Source organism: Pogoniulus pusillus, chromosome 15 (assembly GCF_015220805.1).
Source record: "Pogoniulus pusillus isolate bPogPus1 chromosome 15, bPogPus1.pri, whole genome shotgun sequence".
Taxonomy (NCBI): Eukaryota; Metazoa; Chordata; class Aves; order Piciformes; family Lybiidae; genus Pogoniulus; species Pogoniulus pusillus.
Genome location: NC_087278.1, coordinates 28129136 through 28153183, shown reverse-complemented (window position 1 = coordinate 28153183; position 24048 = coordinate 28129136). Strand labels below are relative to the sequence as shown.

The 24048-nt window shown below is 40.9% G+C and overlaps 1 protein-coding gene across 1 annotated transcript in view; it reads left to right on the top strand.

The window, feature by feature from the left end:
* Positions 1-24048, top strand: part of LOC135182140 (solute carrier organic anion transporter family member 1C1-like) — a 47121-nt gene that overhangs the window by 6393 nt on the left and 16680 nt on the right. Inside the window, 5 exon segments of the mRNA XM_064156005.1 lie at positions 18800-18954; positions 21182-21323; positions 21412-21544; positions 23511-23527; positions 23530-23625. Coding sequence (XP_064012075.1) covers positions 18800-18954; positions 21182-21323; positions 21412-21544; positions 23511-23527; positions 23530-23625 — 543 coding nt within the window.

Sequence of the window (24048 nt, the reverse complement as noted above, 5' to 3'; positions counted from 1 at the left end):
AAGCTGTCCAGAGAGGTTGTGGAGTCTCTGTTAAGGAGAGGTTTGAATCTGGGTTAGGAGTGAATTGTAATGAGGCCAATGTAAAAAATTATTAAATAGTTCATTACTTATACAAAGAAAACTTCCCCAAACTTATTTACAATTAACACACTATTTTTGCAGAATGTATATATATACAGTCAAATTAAATGATTTAGGAAAAGTCTCTAGAAATGTTTATGACTAGAGAGACTTGCAGCACAAACTGCTGCTGAAAGGTTAAGCATAAGCTTTGACAAACTTGAGTAAAGAGAGCTAGGGTACTCACTGGTCAAAGTCTCAATATTTGTGCCCCAAAAACATAAACGGGAAAATATATATAGTGAAAGCTACGTGGTGGACTTCAAGTGGCAATGATGCGATGGGGCTTTGCTGCTTGTTCAGTCCAAATTGAGCACGCCATCTGAGAAGGCCCACAGATACAAGAGAAGTCTTCAGTGGCTCTCAGGAAGTCATTGGGTAGTCAGCCACCTGGGCAAAGCAGGGTCCAGGTTTGCAGGCTGGAGCAGTCCGATTGAGTGCCATGTATAGCAAGGAGGTGGCCTTCGGGCTGGCACGGCAGGCTGGAGCGGCGAGACAGCAAGTTCCAATCTCGAAACTCATTGCTAGGTTGTTGCTGGGTCATTACCTGTACTTGAGCTTGATCAGGCAGGGTCAGGCTGCCAGTCATAGGCAGGTCCCCACTTATATGCATGTTAAGGAAGGAATTAGGTTTGAACCTGGGTTTGGGGTGAAATGCAATAAGGTCGATGTAAAAGTTATGAAATAATTTATTAATATATACAGAGAAAACTTCCCCAAACTTATTTACAACTAACCCACACAAATTCTATGATGAGGTTGGTAGCACTATTTTTGCAGAATGTCTATATACAATCAAATTATGTGATTTGGAAGAGGTTTTTGGAAATGTTTCTAGTTAGAGAATCTTACAGCATAAACTGCTGCTGGTAAAGTTAATCAAATTCTTTTAGCAACTTGAATAAAGATAGTTCAGATACTCACTGGTCGGAAGTCTTAGTATCTGCGGTCCAAGAGCATATGCAGTAATATATACATATATATATATATACACACATATATATGATGAAAGCTGTGTGGCTGAGGCTTCACATGTGTGGCTGCTGCGATGTGGCTTGTTGCCAGTTCAGTCCAAATTGGATCACGCTGTCTGAGGGTGGTTCACGGGCACGAGAGGAGTCTTCTGTGTCTCTCAGGAAGTCATTGGGTAGTCAGCCACCTGGGCAAAGCAAGGTCCAGGTCTGCATCCTGGAGCAGTCTGATTGAGTGCTGTGTATAGCAAGGAGTCAGCCCTCGGGCTGGCACGGCAGGCTGGAGTGTTGGGATGGAAGTCCCTACTTATGCGCGATGAAAAGTGTCATAGCACACAGAAGCACGTAAAGTGGTAGCAGCAGCAAACAAATAAAGGTAGCAGCAGCAGGCAGCGAACAAGCAGGGAGAGGTGAGCATTTTGTTTACCTGTATTCTCCTATTTCTCAGATGTGGGATGAGATTAATGGTCCTTTGGCCATCATATTATCCAATCGGCTTTGGCAGTCAGCCAAAACATACCAAATTAGGAAGGGTCCATGGACCTGGCTCCCCCAAATATGGGAAGAGCACAGGCCTTGCACCCACTAGGCCATAAGCTAGGCACAGGGCTTACACAACAGCGTTACACAACCTGAGCCCTGGGCAGGCCAGACTTTATGGCACCAGGCCCTTGGTGTCCCTTTGTGTCCGTTTGATAGGTAAACATGTATAAGCCTAACTGGGGCCTATGGGCCCTCTGTGACAGTGCAATGCAAAGTGTGGTGGCACACAGAGGCACATAAGGCAAACAGGTAGTGAACAAAATGAAAACAGCAGCAGTAAACATGCAAGTTTTAAGTATTTTGACCAGCATCTTCAACCAATAGCAACAGGTAAAACCGCCCCTAGAAACAATCCTGAATTATTTCTCCAAAATAAGAAGATGCACATATCTTCAGATCACAGACAGTAGAACATCTACCTCATCCTTGTGCCACACAGTTGAAATGTTTGAAACATGCAACTTAAGTCTGCATAATATCAAACAAAAAAAGAGTTACTTCTCTCTTGAAGCCATGAAGTGTTTAGTGCACAGACTCACAAGTAGCTTAGTCACAGAAAAACATTATTGATACATAAACATAAGGAAAAACATTTTTACTGTGAGGGTGACAGAACATTAGACCAGGCTGCCAAGAGAAGTTGTGGCCATCTTCTCTGGAGACATTCCAAGGTCACTTAAATATGTGCCTTTGTGACCTACTCTAAGTGAGTATGTTCTGGCAGGGGTGTTGGACTGGATGACCTTTCAAGGTCCCTTTGAACCCCTCATGTTCTGTAATTCTGTGATAATCCTGAGAACTATGAAGAAAATGATCATACTTGGTTTACAGAAGAAGAGCATAGGAGGATTGAAAACTAGTAAATGTAGCATAAATTAATAGAGGTAATGTTTCATCTCACCAACAGTAGAATTTTGGTGAAACTAGTTTAGACAGATTTAAATTGTGCATAGGTAAGAAAGAAAAAATTACTGAAGGCTCTTTAAATTGTTAAAACTACCTCAGAAAATCCTGGGGCTTTTTTAAAACAAAACAAAACAAACAAACAAAAACAAACAAACAAAAAACAACCCTGGAAAGTGAAAGAATGCAGAAGACTTGGCTATGGGTAAGACTACAAGGATGGCAAATAGCAAAAGAGGTTAGGGCTGGTTAGTGGGGTGTCATGGAGGGCCTGTAGGCCTGAAAATAGGCTTACTTATGCCTTGCCTTGCCTGGACATGTTTTTCTGCCCAAACCAGAGGTAAACACATTAAATGGATAAAAGGGGCACAATAGGCCTGGTGCCATAAAGTCTGGTCTGCCCAGGACCCCTGGTTGTAAACATGTTGTGTAAGCTCATGCCCAGCTCATGCTTGCCGGGTGCTAGCCTGTTGTGTTTACCATATTTGGAAAGTCCAGGCCTGTGGCTTTTGCCTATTATGCTATTGTTTGGCTGACTGACAACTTGATTGGTCATTCTAGTGGCCAAGGGGCCATTAATCTCACCCCACATTTAATAACTAGGGGTACACAGGTAAACAATGTGCTCAGACTGCCCGCATTGCTTGCCTGCCTGTGTACTCACAGAGCTCACTTAAGCCTGCCTATATATATGTGGACCCCATTGCCTGGTAATCATGCCACTGTCACTGGGTTACCAGGAAGTAGACTCTGAATTGTCTGCACGCGATTGGCCTATGAAGCTAGCGTTGCATTGTGCTGAGTCAGCATGACATCCTGCTTCTGCACCTGAAGGTCCTGTCTAAAAATCCCTGGATAGAGCATCCAGAAGAAACCAGCAGCACAAGATCAGAGACAGTCATTTCCCCAGAAACCAGGAAGATTCTCCTTTCCCAAAAGCTGAGAGGATTCCAGCTTCAAAGTCCATGGGCAAAGACTCCCCTGAAGTTTGGACACTAGTAATAGGCTGTGACATAGCCCCGGATGGTGATTGATAATTAATCAGAATTTGTAAGTGAATGCTTTAATGCTTCTGTAATTGCCTCCTGCCATAGAGCCGAAAGAGTTTTCAGCCCAACTGCTGGGCAAGTAGCATATAGACCCCAAATAGTATTTGCCGTGGGGAAAAATTGTCTCTCTGTTCATAGTTTGAATGGTTTGCTAGTTATTAACAAGTTACAGTTGATATTAATCCTAGAATGTTTCCATAACCGTGTAGGATCATTTTAATATTAAATTACAGTGGTTGGGGGTGGTGAGAGTTCAGAATATTGAGTGTAATAAATATATATTTTTATAGAATATTATCTCACACCAATTAATTTCTCCCCTCCACCACAATTGGCGTAGGAGACAGAATACCCCTCCGCAACATGGGGAAAATCAAAAAGTTAATAAAAAATGAGAACTGCAAATGGCAAGGGATGTGTTGCTAGGGATCAAATTCTCACAATCTCTTTCATTGAAAGTACTAAGCAGCAAAAAACAAAGATAGTAGAGGGGATGCTCAAAGCAAAGGAGCTGGCTTTTCACACAGCAGATGTGAGACTTGAGACATGTTCACAAAGAAATTTTGTGTACAGAGGTTCAACATGAGACAGGGGAATTATGGGACAGAAAATGCTTTGTGTATCATTAGATCCCTGTCTTTGTCTCCTGTCTGCTGAAGACTTCTCTTGTATATTAAAACTCTTGGGACAGTAGTATGCATATTATATGTACTGCTGATTCTTGCTTTCCCTCAACAGTTCTGGGCCCCCACAGTTCAAGAGGGACATAGAATTGCTTGAGTGTCCAGCACAGAGCCACAAAGATGATTAAGGGAATGGAACATCTCTCTTATGAGGAGAGACTGAGGGAGCTGAGGCTCTTTAGCTTGGAGGAGACTGAGAGGTGACATCATCAATGTCTATAAATATGTAAAGGTTGAGTGCCAGGAGGATGGAGCCAGGCTCTGCTCGGTGATACTTGATGACAGGACAAGGGGCAATCGGTGGAAGCTGAGGTATAGGAAATTTCATGTAAACATAAGGAGGATTTTTTTTCCCTGTGAGGGTGACAGAACACTGGAACAGGCTGCCCAGAGAGGTTGTGGAGTCTCCCTCTCTGAGGATATTCAAAACCCAGCTGGATGCATTCCTGTGCGATCTGGTATAGGAGATCCTGCTCTGGCAGGGGGGTTGAACTAGATGATCTTTCAAGGTCCCTTCTAGCCCCTGACATTCTGTGATTCTGTACTTTAATGTCCTGTCTTGGCTACCACCTCTCAGGGCTTTGAGGGCACTACTGACTCTGGCCTACTTCTCCTCAGACCCCCCCTCTTCATCTCCCTATGGGTTTCAGAGCTCCATTTCATCTGTAGTCCAGATTCCAGCCATTTTGGAGTCTTATATGTACTGAGCACTCTCCCCCTCTTCCTGAATTTTTGTCTGGATTTCCAGGACTTTCTTGGGACATAACTTCTTAACTTGCCATTGGTTGCTGGTCACTGGCCTGAGGCTGACACCAGTGGTTGTTTCTGCCTCAGCTTTTCTGATTCTGATCAGGTATTTGGTGTTGAGTCTGCGCTGGATTGGCCCACATATGCCTACAGTTGTGCCCTGTGACAGGACAAGGGGGAATGGGTATAAATTACAGCACACTAAGTTCTACCTCAACATGGGAAAGAACTTCTTTACTGTAAGGGTCACAACACTGGTACAGGATGCCCAGAGAGGTTGTGGAGTCTCCCTTTCTGGAGACTTTCAAGTCCTATCTGGATGTGTTCTTATGTGATCTGCACTAAATTCTATGGTCCTGCTCTGGCAGAATGGTTGGACACGATGATCTATGGAAGGTCCCTTCCAACTCCCAACATCTTGTGATCCTATGAACTTGTAGAGCATACCCTACCAGCAAGAGCCTATGCGCTAGAATAGGGGTCCTCAAACTATGACCCGTGGGCCAGATACAGCCCCCCAGGGTCCTCAATCTGTCTCACTGGTATTTACAGAACCACCTTGCCCCACCACCACCAGGGGCTGGGGGGGAAACCAAGCAGCCGCTTCCTGCCACTTAATCCACTTGCCGGCCACCACAGCCCCCAAGCACTCACCGGGACTGGGCTGGAACCAAACTATAGTCCAACCCCTGACAAACTATAGTCTAGCTCCCGACAGTGTCTGAGGGACAGTGAACCGGCCCCCTGTTTAAAATGTTTGAGGACCCCTGTGCTAGAAGGATCATAGTTCTTGCTTAAGTTGGATGTCTCTTCTTGCACCCTGGGGTATTGCTAAGCAAGTATAGCATGAGGTAGTTCTTATCTAGTGCTAATTGATCTCTGGAAGAAAGTCTATAGTTGCTGTAAAAATTGTGACAGCAATTTAGAGACTGGGCTCTTCAGTGGTGATTTAAAGTGCTCATTAAAATCACCTTACTTAAGCAACAAGTGGTTAATATCATCAGAAGGTTGGTTAACAAACAATTCACTGCAGATTAATACAATTCATTAAATTTTGAAGAGAAATTCTGAAGAGAGTAAATAGGAAAAAGATTTAGTGTAGGGTGAGTGGAGCACGTTCTCACAGCTTGATGGTGACCTCTTCTGCCATGGTGTCAAGCAGCATAATTTTCAAAGGTTGTTGCACATGATGGTAACCAGAACCCTCTCTTTGATCCTGTGATGCTGGCACTTCTAGAGGAAGATGCTGAAAACATGGACTAGTTTAAAAAAAAAAAAGGTGTGGCACTGTTACATAGTCATCAACAACCTATTTAATTCTACAAAGGTACGTTTAATGTAAGCTTGGAAATACAGGACAAAATGCATTAGAAACAAGGCTGCAACAACAGCCTTTGGGATGTTACAGTTTTTTCTGTCATGTATAGTCTTCAAATTAAATTTTGATCATTCTGGTAAAACATCTGCTCTAATGTAACCAGACATGAACAGCTCGGTGAAGTTGTGTGTATTAACAGATATTCATTCACCTGAACCATATTTCTTTCAGATCTTACATCCTATATTTGGGATATAATATCCCGAATCATGCAAAGCTAATGGAGGTTTGCTCACATGCATATTTTTCATTGCTGTTGTGCAGCACACATCTAGCTCCTAAAAAAAGCATAAATACTCTTACCTGCCAGTGCCCTGCACACATTCGATTCTGCACCTATAATAACAAACTCAAACCAAGCTGCTAGTTAAATATGAGTGCAAAGAGAAGCTGTATGACTACCACTAAAGACTACCCTTTTTATTTTAAATAGAAAAAGAAGAGATACCATTAAAGCAGCATATCCTGGTTTGCTTTTCACCAGATAGATACATGATGCATGTCAATGACAAAATTGCCAACATGTCCTTATGAAAGGGAAAAGGAAGGAACAGTACCAGGCAGTAGCTAAGATGGTGAAGACACCAAAACAGCTTTTCAGCATGATTTTCTTTCTTCTTGCTCTATAGCAACAAGCTAAAGCTAGATCCACCCATCAACCTTTTTTCCATTATTGCAAATGTTTGGCACATTCTCACTATTCCTGTAGTAGCTTAATATTTGCTTAGCTGCACACCATCCCTTTTACTCAGCTTGCTAACTAAAAGTTAAATTTTAAAATACATTGATTTTCTTTATTTAGTGATTAGTGTTCTGAGGATAAAAAGGGCTCTGTCAAAGCTGTCTACTGCAGTTGTGTCTGCCTGACTGGCTACTCCCTCCTGCTGCTGCCTCAGCCCCTGAAAATTGGCGCCCTGGCCAGTCACTTCTAGTGGAAGTCTGCTGCCATCCTCTGCCTGGAGGAGTCTGCAACCAGCTCCTGAGGTAAAAGTGGCTCCTGTAATGATTGCTTTTATTCTCAGAAGTAATTAGCAAACATTGATATCTCAATGTTCTTATTGAGAGGTTATTTACTTATTTACTATCATAATCCTTTTTCTTTTCTTTCCATGACTGCAAGTTACAGGGTTTGGAAGAGAACAGAACAAAAGAACGAGCTATGTCTTTTTTCAGGTGTGAGATCACAGGCTTAGTAGTTTCACATTTTCCCATTCTGGTACTTTTGGTCTTGGTTTGAGAAGTCAACTTTGAATGCTTCAAGAGTTGGACAGTAATAATCTGAACATAGAAAAATTCTCAGTCATACAGCCAGCAAAGTATAAACAATATTTTAGCTTCTGCAATATTATAAATTAATGGTGTATACATAATACTGTATTCCCTGCTGTATATTCATGTGCTACAATGAGGAAATCTAAGAATTACCATTTCCTCATTTATTATATGAAAAAGGAAGTAGTACTTTTTCTAGAGGTTTTACTATTTCTGAATTACAGAGTACATTTAGCTCCATGCCTTTTCATATTTTTAGGGTCTAAAGGCAAAAAAAAACCCCACCCCTTGCCTGTATCTGCTAATATATCTGAGGACAACCTAAAAATAAATTTTTAGATATTAAAAGCTTTGTAAAAAACAAACAAACAAAAAAAAACCAAAACCAAAAACAAAACAACAAAACAAACACACCAAATCTGACAAGAAGTCAGATTCTTCTTCAGATAGTCAGGACATTATAGTGGAGCTGTGACACATCTTTGAAGAAGGATGAGAACAAGTGTGTTTGTGCCATTGTGACTCTGGTAGAAGAGCATCAACCTCACAATTAGCAGAATTAATATATGCCAGAGCAATAGACAAGAAAAGGCCAAGATGCCTCTTCTCTGACTAGAAAATGTCAATCACAGTACAAGAAACCTGGTGGAAGTAGATGCTTGATGCTTTTATGCCACAACAGGACATGAAGAAGTGGCCCACATCTGTTGTAGGACCATACATTTTGACCTCTTGCATGTAGTTAATGTAGACAAATTTCATGGGGCAGCAGTGTTGGTTTTTATTAGGCCAAACCTACATCTGATGAACACAATAATAATGTCACGCCATGTGTTATTTCCTCTGCAGCAAGGAATTAAGCCACACCTGACCATGTTATTGATCACTTAGTCATGGAAAACTAAAAACAGTTCTGCACAAAATAAGTGCAAATAAAATGAATTGATAAAATACCAGAAGAGGTTTATGGGAAAATATGGAACAAGTTATCATTTAAGTCATTATTAGGCACATGATGGACTGGTGACTGGGAACATCCGGCATGGATTTATCCAGGGCAAACAGAGGCTTGACTAAGTTGGTTGCATTCTACAGTGGGATTACTGGTTTTGTGAAAAAGTGCAGAGCAGTACTGGGGCTTTAGCAAGACCTTTCACAGTCTCCAGTGTTATCCCGGTAGACAAATATGTGAGATATAGTCTACCCACTATACAGTGGGTAGAAAACTAGAAGATCTGAAATTGTGATCAGTACTTCAAAGCCCAGCAAGTGGTGGCTGGTTGGTAGTGATGTTCGTCATCAGTCAATATTAGGGATGATAATGTTCAACAACTTCATTAAGGGTTTGGTGAATAAGACTCAAAGTTCTCTCAGTAAATCTATGTATAAAACCAAACTGAGGCAGCTGATGTGCTGGAGGCAGAGTGGCAGAGGACATTTGAGGAGGATGAAGAAATGGTCTCACATAAAGTTCATGAAATTGAGCAGAGGAAAATGCAAAGCAGTGCACCTGAAATACAATGAACTTGTCCACAGAATACGTCAGGGCAGTCAGCCAAACAGATCACAGCTTTGCACAAAAGGACTTTTGGTTGCTGGTGGAATGACTTAAGCCTGAGGTGGTAGTACAAATTTGAGCTTAAAGGGCAAACTACATGTTAGGCTACAGTTATTCAAGACCCAAAAATCTGAAAAAGTGGTTGTTTCTCTCCCTAGTTGTCAGACCGCATTTAAATGTGTGATTTGAGGCTCACCAGAACAAGTCAGCCATTGATAAACTGAATCAGGCTGAACAAATGATGGGTCTTATTGCTTTCTTGAGCTATCTAGTGGGTGCTTATACAGAAGACAGTGTCAGAGTCTTCTCTGTGCACAGGTGATACACAGCAAAAAGATGAGAGACAATAGGCACAAGTTGCATCAAAGGAGATTGCAATTATACTTACAGTGAGAGTGGTCAGACACTGGACCAGGTGCCAAGAAAGGTCATGGAATCTTCTTCCATATCGACATCCATCTAAAACTCCCCTTGATGAGACCTGAGCAACACTAACAAACTTTCAAGTTAGTTTGAAAGAGAGTGCAAAGGGTTGGCCCAGGTAAGCTCCAGAGCTTCCTTTCCAGTCTAAACTCTGCTGTGGTTCTAAGATTTTCTCTAAGCTTTTCCTCTAAAACTGCTTTCAGCAAACTTCTCTGAGGCTAACAGCTAAGACACATCTATTAAAGGCTTCTCAGCCAGGCACCAGTCTGTCTCTTACAGATTTTGTTACTGCTATTAGGTTTCTAAGCATATTATGTGTGACATTCCAGCTTTAATTTCTAAATAAAAGTACAGGCACAAATTCAGATGGACTGGTTAAGAAGAACAGAGTGGATACTACAGAGATAAAAAGAAGAATGGCCAAGTAAGAGTGGAATACACTGTTAAATAGGCAGTTACACAGCTGATGACAAATAACACATATTTCTTCTCCAAGGCGTGAGCTCCTTAGCTGAAAATTTTTGAGAAGACCTTCTTAATTGAAGATAAGTGGGAAGCATCTTTAAAAAATGCTTTTCTGAAAATGTTGGAGGTGATCTTGGAACATATCAAAAAAGCTTGAGATAAGAATTAGTTAGAATTTCAATTGGTGCGATTACACCTGGAATATTGTACATATTTTTAATTATGTGTATTGATGAAATTATAGATCCAGATAGAAAGCATTGTAGTAAAAAGTTCCAAGGATGCATTGCAGAATCAAGACAGCCTATTTTTCAATAAAATTATTCAACATGATTGTCTTACTTGGTAAAACAGGTTAAAAACCTCTTTTCTCCTTGTTTATAATAAAGGTTGAGTTTCATGTATCAGACTGAGAGGAGGAGCTTTTGCGGCTAAAGGAAACTGTTGGTTCAAACCCAGAATATAATGCGATCATGAGTAGAAATTAGAAGATCCACATGCATCAGATGGCTAATCTTTCTCATCAGATTTAGAAGTGGATGGAGTGGGAGAGAATGCAGTTCTTACCATTTTGAACACAGGGCTTAGCCTTTTAGCAAAGATACTTTTGAGTTCACAGATTGGATTTGTAATCTGGATTCCTCCTGAATCTATTTTATAATTTTACTAATACTTGCAGTTGAATTGCCCTTACACACAGCTCCTGTTCTAGGAAGCTGATGGGAACTGTCTGTTTGAGAGTCAGAAAATCCATGAGCAGTGGCTGGTATGGTTGATAATAGCGTTGAAGGTAAAATTTAATTAGGATTATCCAAAGGTCAGTGTTATTAAGTTTGTTGTAACTGCTCATAGCAAATAAAAGAATGGACGTGCTAGTGATCATGACAGCGAGTGGTGCACACACTACAAGGAATGGGCACATTTTGATGTTACGTCTAGGCAAGCAGTAGCCATAGCTCACATGCTTTAAGAATGACTTCTCTTTTGACTACAATCACTCTCAGAAATCAGGCATAATCCTCAGCAAGAGCACAATCAAATAAAATACTTCCCAGGAAACCAGTTCAAGTTTCCTTGATCCACAGCTGTAAATAGGTAAAGGGCTGCTCCAAAGTACACACATTCACAAAGTACACACATTCACATTCGATAATAATAATAATAATATATTTAATTTGTTAGTAAAGTATGTTTTCACAGTATCACAGTATCACCAAGGTTGGAAGAGACCTCCTAGATCATCAAGTCCAACCCTTTACCACAGAGCTCAAGGCTAGACCATGGCACCAAATGCCACGTCCAATCTTGACTTGAACAGCCCCAGGGACGGTGACTCCACCACCTCCCTGGGCAGCCCATTCCAGTATCCAATGACTCTCTCAGTGAAGAACTTTCTCCTCACCTTGAGCCTAAATTTCCCCCACCGTAGCTTGAGGCTGTGTCCTCTCATTCTGGTGCTGGCCACCTGAGAGAAGAGAGCAACCTCCCCCTGGCAACAACCACCCCTCAGGTAGTTGTAGACAGCAATAAGGTCTCCCCTGAGCCTCCTCTTCTCCAGGCTAACCAATCCCAGCTCCCTCAGCCTCTCCTCTTAGGGCTTGTGCTCAAGGCCTCTCACCAGCCTCATTGCCCTTCTCTGGACATGCTCAAGCATCTCAATGTCCTTCCTAAACTGGGGGGCCCAGAACTGAACACAGTACTCAAGGTGTGCTCTAACCAATGCAGAGTACAGGGGCAGAATGACCTCCCTGCTCCTGCTGACCACACCATTCCTGATGCAGGCCAGGATGCCACTGGCCGTCTTGGCCACCTGGGCACACTGCTGGCTCATGTTCAGGTGGGTATCAATCAGCACCCCCAGATCCCTCTCTGTCTGGCTGCTCTCAGCCACTCCAACCCCAGCCTGTATCTCTGCATGGGGTTGTTGTGGCCAAAGTGCAGCACCCTGCACTTGGAGCTATTGAACGCCATTCCACTGGACATCTGTCCAGGTGGTCAAGGTCCTGCTGCAGAGCCCTTCTACCCTTCAGCCACATCTGCCCCCAGCTTGGTGTCTTCTGCAAACTTGCTGATGACTGACTCCATGCCCTCATCCAGGTCATCTATGAAGATGTTAAAAAGGATGGGGCCCAGCACTGATCCCTGAGGGACACCACTAGTGACAGGTGCCAGCTGGATGTGGCACCATTCACCACCACTCTCTGGGCTCAGCCCTCCAGCCAGTTCCTAACCCAGCACAGAGTGTTGCCATCCAAGCCATGGGCTGACAGCTTAGCCAGCAGTTTGCTGTGGGGGACAGTGTCAAAGGCTTTGCTGAAGTCCAGACAGACCACATCCACAGGCCTCCCCACATCCACCAAGCAGTCACCTGATCATAGAAGGAGATCAGGTTGGAGAGGCAGGATCTGCCCTTCCTAAATCCATGTTGGCTGGGCCTGAGCCCTTTGCCATCCCTTAGGTGCGCTCTTATCACCCCCAAGCTAACCTGTTCCATCAGTTTCCCTGGCACTGAGGTCAGGCTGATGGGTCTGTAGTTCCCAGGTTCCTCCATCCGACCCTTCTTGTGGATGGGGACCACGTTGGCAGTTTCCAGTCTCCTGGGACCTCTCTGGTGAGCCAGGACTGATGGAAAATGATGGAGAGTGGCTTGGCCAGCTCAGCTGCCAGCTCTCTCAGCACCCTAGGATGGATCTCATCTGGTCCCATGGACTTGTGGGTGTCCAGGTGGCTCAGCAGGTCCTGAACTAATTCCTCATGAATTTCCAGGGGAACACACTGCTCCCTGACCCCATCCCCCAGTTCAAGAGGCCACTTGCCCTGAACTCCTCCCTCCTTACTGTTGAACATTGAGGTGAAGAAGGCATTCAGGACCTCAGCCTTTTCCTCGTTGTCAGTTATAATGTTCCCCTCCTGGTCCAGTAATCAGTGGAGGCTCTTCTTGCCCTTCTTTTTAGCGTTGATAAATTTATAAAAGTGCTTTTTATTATCCTTCACAGAGGTGGCAGCCTAAGTTCTAACTGGGCCTTAGCCTCTCTAATTTTTCACCTGCATAATCTGGCTACAGCCTTAAACACGTCAGGAGAAGCCTTCCCCTCCTTCCAAAGGTGATACACCCTCTTTTTTCCTCCCAATTCTTTCAGGAGCTGTTTACTCATCCAGGCTGGTCGCCTTCCCCACCAGCTCATCTTTCAGCACATGGGAACTGCCAGTTCCTGTGCCTTCAAGAGCTCCTGTTTAAAGCAGGTCCAACCATCCTGGACCCCTTTGTTCTCAAGGACTGCTGCCCAGGGGACTTTGCAAATAAGTTTCTTGAACAAATTGAAGTTTGCCCTTCGGAAGTCCAAGGTTTCTCTTCCTGCAAGTCCTTGGCTAACTTCAGCATGTCTTAGCTAAGTGGACTTCAGCTGTATGAAAATAAAGCTTCATGTCAAAACACATTTTCGTCATAAATAACTAGAAACACTTCTGAAGTTGAGACACCCCATTTCAGAATGCAAGGGCCTATTACAGTCTTGAGGAAAAGGGTGTTTCACAAGAGTGTACATAAGAAACATGCTTACATATTTTCTGCTTAATTAATTTTTTACTACTGTGGATAAATGTACTTTAGGACCTTCTGCCCTAGAGGGCAGACCTTGGAGGAGACAAGATTAAAACTGCCTAAGCCATAGTTTGAGTTAGAAGTTAATGATTATTACACCAGGTACCAGCACAGACTTGCTTAAGGAGAGGATACTCTGACTTTTGAGGATAACTGCTGTTGTTGATACAGAACCTAGGTAGGAACCTCTTTTGGTTTTTTTAATTTTCTTAACCTTAAAATAATGGTATTTCATATTTGCAGATAATGAACATTACCTGTGTAATACCAGTTGTGTTTCCTGTGACCAGAACACTGGTAGTATTCTTTAAATTGCAGAGCTTTAATGGTGGCATCGTATATTTGCATGAACAATAAGCATCATGAGAAAACAACATCTAGACTTGCATGACACTGTCATATTAATTTAAAAAAATATTACATTAGTCTAAACGGTCTTATTGTGATTTGTTAATGTATTTAAAAACCAGTAAGATAATTTGATTAGCACTGCAATTACTGTAAATCAATACAGTTCCACAAACTACTCCGTGAAATCTGGCTCTTGGTTTGTGATATGATAATGATACTGCCTGTGAGGGAACAACCATGATGAGATACAGCCCAAGGACTTACAGTGTCTATGCTGGATTCTGAAAATTCCTCAAACATCACTGCATGTTTCTTTCATAAGAATCTACAAAACCTGTAGCAGACTATTATTGTCTTGACCTTTGTGCACGAAACACTTGTTATTTATGCTATGTAAGTTGGCACTCATTTTATTTTCACTATAATTACAGGGTAGGAAACAAAATTGGAATTAAAAAATTTTAATGTTCATTGAGGAATAGATCTACCTCACAGGAATAGCTAGGCCATGGCCCCTGTAAAGCCATACACTCTGAAGCACTGGGCAAGTCTGCAGCTGTCTTTTCCAAGGTGAGCTGGTGTACTCTTGAAAAGACATGAAAGGTGCCAATGTCTACTGCAATGCTGTGCAAGCCATTGGGTCCCATGAACACAAATGATGCACACTGATTCTTAGGTAGGCTCCTTGATCTTCTCCCACCCAAAGCATTTCTCAGAAGTGACTGTACTAAGCACAGGACTAAACAACTGTAAGAAAGCTCCCAAGGTACGATGCAAAAGCAAACTGGAAGAGTGTTACTTTCATTCCCATGGTATGGCTTGGTGAGTTTTGGAAGGTGAGGTATTTTCCTCTTATGTTTGTTTTTGGGAAAACGATTGTTTTCTTCTTTCATGAAGCAAGTGACTCTTTATTCAAGCTGTTTAACTAACTAAACAACACCAATATATTAAGTGACTGATCTTGCTCTTCTGTAAATGAAACTACCTCTACCATTAGTAGAACAGAATAGTTTGTGCAGGCAGAATGTTAATTGTATTAGAAAAGTCACGTAACAGGATGAACACATTTGGTGCATAAGGCTCCATTTCTTTACTTTACATATAACTAGACTCTTAGTTTATTAAACATGGTGGGGGGGAAAGGCAAAATAAATCTAAACAGCAACTTCCTCAATACATGAAACTGTAAGTTCAACAGCTAGTGTATGCTAACATCAGCTGTGAACTGACCTTTTAGCTTTCTTTCTAATCTTCTTGTGTATGGCATTTTCCTAGGCCTGCTTGCTCCTGTTTCCAGCAGATTTCCATGTAGGTCAGAGGCAACTGAGGATGAGATGAGATGAGATGCTGCCAGCAGCTGCTGATTCTTGCACGTGACTTAACTCTAACATTTCTCCAGCACACGTTGCATCAGCTTTTCACTCCCTTCTATTCCAATCTTTTCCAGCAAGTGAGCCACTATCTTAAGTGTCATAAAGTCACAGAGTGGTAGAGCTTGAAAGAGACCTTTAGAGATCATCAAGTCCAAACCCCCTGCTAAAGAAGCTTCATTTTGAGCAGATTGCACAAGAACGCAACCAGACAGGCTTTGAAAATCTCCAGAGAAGGAGACACCACAACCTCTCTGGACAGTCTATTCCAGTGTTCCATCATGAACAAAGAGACTGGCCCCATGATCTTGACACCTGCCCATTAGATATTTATAAGCACAGGTGGCACCTTTGCAAAGCAGTGGTAAGATGTGCCATTCCACACTAAGCTGGTTATCCTTGATTTTGCCTGAAAGTCCTTCCCTTGGATCACAGGAGGAGCTCAGTACTGATAGTGCTGACCCAACTAACTACCGCTGTATGGCTGTGTTCATCAAACAATTTTTGCCGCTCAGAAAATTAATTTTACTTTATTTTTCTTCTCTTTTTTAATCATCTGTCTTACCTGATAACCTAACCCCTTTCTTACTGTTCATCTCTAACTGCTTAAGATGCTCACACTTTCAGACTGACTGTTCTCCCTTCCTGTGCCTTAACAGCCTTTGAAACATTTAATGGTATAGCCTGATAATATCTAAATTTCTTCAGTTACATGTATGAATACCTCACTGCACTTCTTTTCTCAACTTTTCCTCTTATTCTTGTCTTCATGTTTTTCTGTATTCACTATTTTTCTCCTTACAGTTCAAAATCTTGTTGTACCTTCTGGGAAAAGACGCTTCTTCAGTCCTGTGAACTGAAATGCCATGTTACTCCAGCAAAGTATTGTAGTCGTTAATGTTGCCTGATAGCCTGATTGGGAGAAACTAATATCTTGAAATTACACAGAGACAGACAAATTTCAGAGGATCGGATGCTCAGAAGTATCTGGGTACTACCCTGAGTATTATCAATCATTTCATAAGTATTTCTGTTAGTAGTCATGCAGTCTTGAGGAAATCCTTTCCTCTACTTCTTGTTCCTTTCTGTCTGAGGAGCCAAGTGGAAGGAAAAGCTTTCTATTGTCTAAGTGTGTGTTCTGACCTAGACTTACAGCACAGTCACCAAAGGAGTGGTACCTGCGGGAGTGAGGAATGTGGGGAGTAGCTATGAGCAGTGGGAAAGCAAAAGAGCTGTTTATGAGAATAGTAGTACTTAAGGACAAACTCATGAAATTAAAACCACAAAACTCCTACATTGTTTAGATCTCTCCTTGTATGTTTGTCTTGAAAGTTGTAAGGTATTAACCCTCTTACATCTGAATGAAGAGAAATGTGCTTCACCACCGTGCATTAGAGCAATGCCTAACTTTTCAATGCTCTGACAAGTGTTACTCTGCCATATGGCCTATAGTAGAGCAATTTGCAATTGCAGATGGACTCTTTCCAGCACTGGAAAAATTCGTCCAAAATTTTTCAGCTCCAATCAAGTATGGTGAAGCTCTGTTTGTATGATTTTTCACAGATCCTTTTCACTTCTTTCTCAAACGAGAGGACTGCAACTAAAGGTGAAATAAATCAGTTCCTGTGAGCTATGACTAGTAAGTTCTGACTTGAGGTTATTTGTTTAAATACTTTTACACTTCTTGTGTGTCACAACTGCAAATCTGAAGAGAGTTTGGTTTTCATTCATTAAATGAACTTTGCAAATAGAGATATAGCCTCCTTGTACATTCTTTTTAATTTGTTACTTGTATATCAGAAATAGGCTTCAATAACCGAGGAATGAAGTATTGTAGTAGTCATTGCAATAAAACCAAGTGCAACTTAATCATGATTCAAGGCTTTCAACAATGAAAAAGTGCATATCAAATAAGTGGAAATATTTGTTCTTTATGGATATGGGATTGCTCTTCCCAGGGTAACTGGAGCAGTTCTGAAGAACTGCTGGGTTGCAGGTGATTTAATACGTCAGGAGATATACACAGCACTCTGCAAATGGAAGCTGACTAACAATACCCTGAATATTATTGCAAGAACAAAAGCCATGTAATCTCCTTGTAGGAGGCCAGCCAGGCAAAATCATTTGTCAATAATTGCTTCCAGCAGGCCAGTGTGAAGGGCTAAGTTGGATGTCACAGTATTACTACAAAGATCTTGACAAATCCTAAACCACATGGCCTGCAAATTTAGAGCTTCACTAGAACTCGTTGTGCTTCAGTACTGATGCTTTTTTAACCTTTGCAGTTTATTTTTGGACAAAGATTTTGTCTACTGGTCTTTTGTGGAAATTATCCTTTTAGCATAAAAAGTCATTCTAGATTGCAAAAAAAAGGAATAGGGGGAGTGAGGAGCAGTGGGGAGAGGGAAGACCATTTTACTGGAAAACCAGTATTGTGGAGGCAGGGAATTAGTGTGGCTGAGTCAGGAATATATAGGAAAATAGAATTATTTTATTTTCCTGAAACCCACCCCCAAAACTATATACAGAAATTAAGTTAGTGTTAATTAACAGATTCAGTTTGAGAAGATCTTCCAAGGATGCCATAGATAAATTTGACTATTTTAGAAGTCAGGAAATGGAAAAGGCTAAGCTAGTAAACATAGCATACCCACTATTGATCAAGCTGAGCCAAAGTTACTCACAGGTGAGTTAGGCTGTCTGAGGGAAAGGGCAGTCCAGATGCGTGTCAGCTCTCTCTCTTTCAAAGGACATTCAAGACTCGTTAGCTTGTACATAGGGTGTTTATGGTGGGAAGCCATCTAAAGCAGGGATGGTCCTGTCCCTTAGGAGCTTGTCCTTCGCAGCACCAGGGGACTCTTTCTGCAGGAACTATCCAGGTAGGGGAGAACTCTAAGGTGGGAATCCCAAGGCAGGAAATACCCCAATATTTATACACTTCCTAGACAAAGAGTCGAGTTACCACTTCCTAAGAGTGAAGACCACAACCAATCACCAGCCCAATTCCAGCGCGGGAATCTGCACGGGTCACCCCTCATGCTGGAAGGGCCCTTTGCTCCCTCCCCTTCACGCCTGCAGGGCGGGGGAGGGGGGATCAGGTTTTTCACGCCTTTCCTCTCCCATTCAACTACAAAGAGAGAGGAATTTTGGGGTATACAGGACTCCAGGACAAGGATGTCAAAACAAGATACTTCAGAATTTATACAAATAAACACTTTGAACCACCCAAGTCATCAAGTCATTTTTTCAATAAAAAGATGCAGTTCCAACATCACAGAAACTACTGTTTCATCAGAAAGGCCTTTAAGCAACTCTAATTTTGCATATTCGCTTTTCTTTTTACTCTTGTTTACTTTCGGGTTCAGGCCATTCAGTAAAGAAATCAATCATGACAGTGGAAACTGAATCCAGCAATGTCCATGACCCACATCCAGAAACAGAACCTGATCAGCTCTTGGATGACAAAGCAAGCAAAAATCTACCAGACAAAAAGAAGACTTCCTGTTGCACTGGTTTGAAGGTTTGGTGCCTTAGCAGTATCACCACAAATTATTGTTATCGTATGTGAAAAAATGTCATTCATTGACAGGTTACTTCATTCCTGTTTCCCCTATTTTTTTCTTTAGCTGCATACAAACTGGAGGTACAGGAAAGGGTTTGATCTTGGTTTTGTCCTAAGGAAAAAAAATCCTAATGTAACACATTTACTCTCAAGTTACTCATAGGTAGATCCCCTTTCTGGTCATTGAAGAGCAGTAGCAACCTGCAGTTGCAGCATTCTAAAATAGGTGGCTATGATTTACTGTTGTGAGGTTGTTGCCACCATTCAATCTCATAGGGCCAAATAGGGTAAAGTAAATTGTGTTCCAGCACTTTCATCTAATCCAGGGCTACTGATCCTCACAAGCATCCAAGCTTTTAATGGCATACAAGAAGAACTGACAAAACAAAGCAAGTAAACTAATGAGAATTTTGGTTTTATGTTAAAGTCTAAGTGATTATTCTTTCTAGCTGAGATGCAAGTACTGTAAAGACAAGATTTCTTTTGACAGTGATGTGTTTGGGTTTATATTTTGGCTATTTCTTCAGCCAGCTTAATCCCAGGTTAAATTCCATAGGCTCACTGGAGTTGCAGTCTATTAACGCCTATTAAAATATTTGTAAAATTAAAGATTAATGGAGAAAAAAAAACCTTAATTGCAAGCTTCTGAAGCATCCCAAGTACCTTGGCTCTAATATGGGCTTGTTATATTATTTTATTTTAGAAGACTCACATTTACTACCCATATGCACCTGCAGAAATAGAATCTGATCTCTCTGGAAGACTCATAAGACTAATTCTGGCACCATGAATGAAAACAATGCTGCAAAACTGTGGATTTGCCTCTAACCTTATGGCAATTAGAATTTAATAGACACAATATGGAGATAATAAAGACAAACTGTTGTTGCCCCTCATCTTCCTATTAAATGTTTTGTGGTTTTTACCTGATGAGTGCATTTGCAAATCCAAAATACACAAGTCATTTTTGTTTGTTTTCATGTTTGTGATTTCAGCCTCAGAGCACTGATGATACAAGGTAAGAGCAGCATTTGCTGCTAGTCAAGCACAGGAAATACAAAATATTTCAGGACAAATTCTACACTTGTGAGATTTTTCTCTTTGTTCTTAGACAAAGAGAATAAATACAACTGTTTTCAAGATTTTACTTTCAGTATTGTCTTCGTTCTTTACAACAGGTAGTATTGCAAAGTCTAAATCTGTGTTTACTTTTGCTTTACTCAGTCAGCAATAAATCTATTTGTATTTTAGACTGTGTTGAAAGAGTTGGCTAATATTTAAACAAAGTTAGTCCAACCTTTTTATTAAATACATCCTTATTTGTAAAACCACTGTTTGTTGGTGGAAAATACTATAAAAATTATGAAGAATATTAAGCTTTTATTTATGAGTTATATGATAAATAAGCAACATACCCATGATGCATATATTGTTAAGTATATAATCTGAGATAGAGATGAACTCAGTCAGTCTGTATCACCTTTCACATACAGAGATATCATAAAAACTTGCATAAAGCCTTTATTTTGATGTCATGGATATCTGTGTGTTTGATTTAATTGTATTCCTTATCAAAGAACCTAAAGTAAGTGATAAATAGCCCAAACAGAAGATTATGTGGGCTAAGATTAATTTTAGGTTGTATTGGTATCAGTAAATTAGGTACTTGGTATAGCAATCAGTACTAATATAGGTAAATTAGGTAAGTTAGGTCTATTAAATACCTGATTAAGTATGTTACCTCTGTCAAATTTTACACTGCTGCCACACCTAGAAATCCCACCGTTTAGGCTGTCCAATGCCAGACCTCAGGTTTTGATAAATATAACCTCAGGATGTCAGTACGGTAAGTAGTCACCAGTCCCCAGACAAACTGAAGTTCTACAGTCTATAGGATTTCTGCTTTGGAAAGCCTCTGGTCAGCAGTGCAGGGGAGATCAAGATTTCTAGTCAGGCTATGGCAAACCTGAACTCTAAAGGAGCAGCTCTCAGTGTAGCACAAAGCACCAGCAGGGAGAACCAGCATTAGGGTATGTGAAAATTCACACACACCATGTTACTGCAATTTGAATAACAAATGTGTACCACGATGATAATTTTTTCATACAGTTTTAAGCATACCTAATGCCTCTTTAACCAGTTTCCCTGCCTCTACCTCCCATTTTCTGTTTTATTCTTTCCTCAGGCATTTCTTGCTGCTTTGTCATTCAGCTACTTGAGTAAGACATTGTCTGGTACAATTATGAAGAGCTCCATCACTCAGATTGAACGGAGGTTTGACTTGACATCCTCTACTGTTGGTTTCATTGATGGGAGCTTTGAGATGGGTAATTCATATCCTATAACATGCAGAAAAATGTTCAGAGAAATCTGAGGCACAGCACTTGGCAATAATTTTGGTTCATTATCTTCCAGGTAACTTGCTGGTGATTGCCTTGGTAAGCTACTTTGGAGCACAACTTCACAGACCCAAAGTAATAGCTATTGGATGCTTTACTATGGCTCTGGGAAGTCTTTTAACAGCAATGCCTCATTTCTTCATGGGATAGTAAGTACTAATCAAGGTTAATTTGGGTAATTTAGCATTGGAATTTATGGGTTTTGAGTGAAACTTTGGTTTATATTAAGTCTTGGATTTCCAAAGGCCTGCAGAGCCTCACCTCAATATACAATATATCACACTTCATGTGCATATCACTGTTCATTATATGTGTTTGTGAAAATACATCTTCTGTGAAGTAAAAGCTCAATTCCTAAAAAAAAACAAACAGGGAAATCACAGTACTTAAGCTTTCAATCAGACTTGCTCAGATAAAATTAAAGGAGGAAAATAACTTTACAAAATCATGAGAGTATTTTTTTCCAGGAGGAAACACCTATGAAAATCTTATGAAAATTTCAAACAAAATATATTGTTCTTTGAAATTCTTCAGCCATGTTACTGTGCTGATGTTGTTGTTTTAATCAGTTATGTACAATTCTTGAATGGCAAACTGTAAGACTTTATTGGGAATGTCAGTGTTAACCTGAAAATGTGATAGCAGTGATTGCTAACAGAGATGTCAGCATTGTGTAAACAGGAAAGTCAAATCACTTTGAAACCACAGTAAAGTTATGTGGAATTAAAATCCTCCTATATAATTTCCAGAATAAGTTTGTGCTCTTTTAAACAATGTCCTGTGACTTCATATTGAGTGATGTGTCTACCTGAAATAGGACTTTATTATAGCAACAGCAATTCTCACACGAAATTGGTGAAGAAACCAGCTCACAGATGTTCATTATAAGAAATCTCCTTCTGTAATTCTATGGATTCCTTTGAAACAGGAAATCAGAGCCTTGTGTAAAATGACACATTTTGCGCTTCTGTGGCTCCTCGCACAAAGCAGACTTTTCATCTTCATGCAAAGCCTTCCGATGGATTGTTGTTGGTAAGAAATGGTCCCCAGATGTTTTCCTGTTATGAATGCTATGCCTTGATAAACAGATTTGCTGTGGCTGATTAAACTATTTTTATTCATCTTCCTCCAAACTCAGGGAGTTACTGTATGTTACTGATATGCTGCAATGACTCTAGACAGAGCTTTTGGTTATGATGGTATCATAGACAGTAAGATTTATTTCTGTTGCACTTTTAAATGCATTAGAGTTGTTTTAGATATACTACTGTCACCACTGCTTATGCCAAACTAAGTATCTTGTTCATCTACAGTTTTTCATGAACCTGCACCTGAATTTTCACTCTGCACTGTCTTTCCTGATGAATGTTATTTATTTCAACCTGAAAAAATAAGGCCCTGCTTGGTCTAACAGAGCTAGTCCAGTTCCCAGAAACAGAATGTGTGCTTTACCATGTTGTTCTGCTTAAGCTAATTGTACTTTGTACCTCAGCAGGGCTCATATCTGGGAAAAAAGATCATGGTAAAGCATCTAAAAAGCTTCCAGTATCTGAGCTATTCAACTGCCTCCCTGCAGCATTGCCTGCCCCCTGTGAATACAGCTGAAGAGTGCCCTTAGCCGCTAACTATATCCACATGTGCTATACAATAGCTCTTTCTAAAGTCAGGTGTCAATTACCAGGGCAAACAGGTACCACCTGAGAGCAACTACTTCTTATTCCTCTCCTCTCCCGTTTACCCCCAAAATACATGTTTAAGAAGAAAAAGGGGACTTACATTCCAAGGGGTTCTTCTTCTTCATTCTACTTGAGCTCACTTTGACTTGATTCTAATTTTTACCTCTGAAAAATTTATCTGAATTACTTTCAAAAGCCATTTCAGAATTTCCTGCTCACAATATTTTATATTCTAGACAGACAGTTCTAACTTTTATTTGTTCTTCATTTTAGGGGCTTTCCCAAATATGCTTGAATAAGTCTTTTTCATTCCTTCAGTGTCACTCTGTAGATACTTTTCTCTTTTGGGAAACAGCCATCAAGTCGTTTACTCTGTAACTTCACTAGTATTTCCCTAGTGAGTACTGCTTCTAAACCTAGTATTGGTATGGTTTTTCAGTTATAACTATGAAGCAACTTAAAACCAGGTCTTTCAGCCAGCCTACCTTCAAGCACAACCCCCTGCTCCCTACATCAAGATGTAAATGAAACCTTGTTGGAATCATCCCTGTCAGGTAAGAGGGAAACTACAAGTACAGATACATAGGGCTAGTTTTATTCTTGCTTGCAAGCAAAGTAAGTCATTGCCTGACATAAGATGCTCTGGTTAGATTTCTAACTCAGGTCTCTATCTGTCTGAAAACCTTACCAATACTTAAAATACACTTTATGTATCAATTTTGGAGAAGAAACATCCATCAAACACAATTATAAGGATCCAAAACCCAACACTGAAGGGGGTGCTCAGACTGTGTTACCCAGGACCTGGAGCTGGGGAGGTGGAAGAGGTTGCATGACAGGACATGAAAATGCACAGTTAACTGAAATGAATGGAGAATTCTGTGGCTTGCTTGCTGAATGGAAAACAGCTGGTTTACTTTTTTGTTTGCATGGGGCATACATGAAGGAAGAGCCAAGCTGTGCCCCAAGAAACTTTC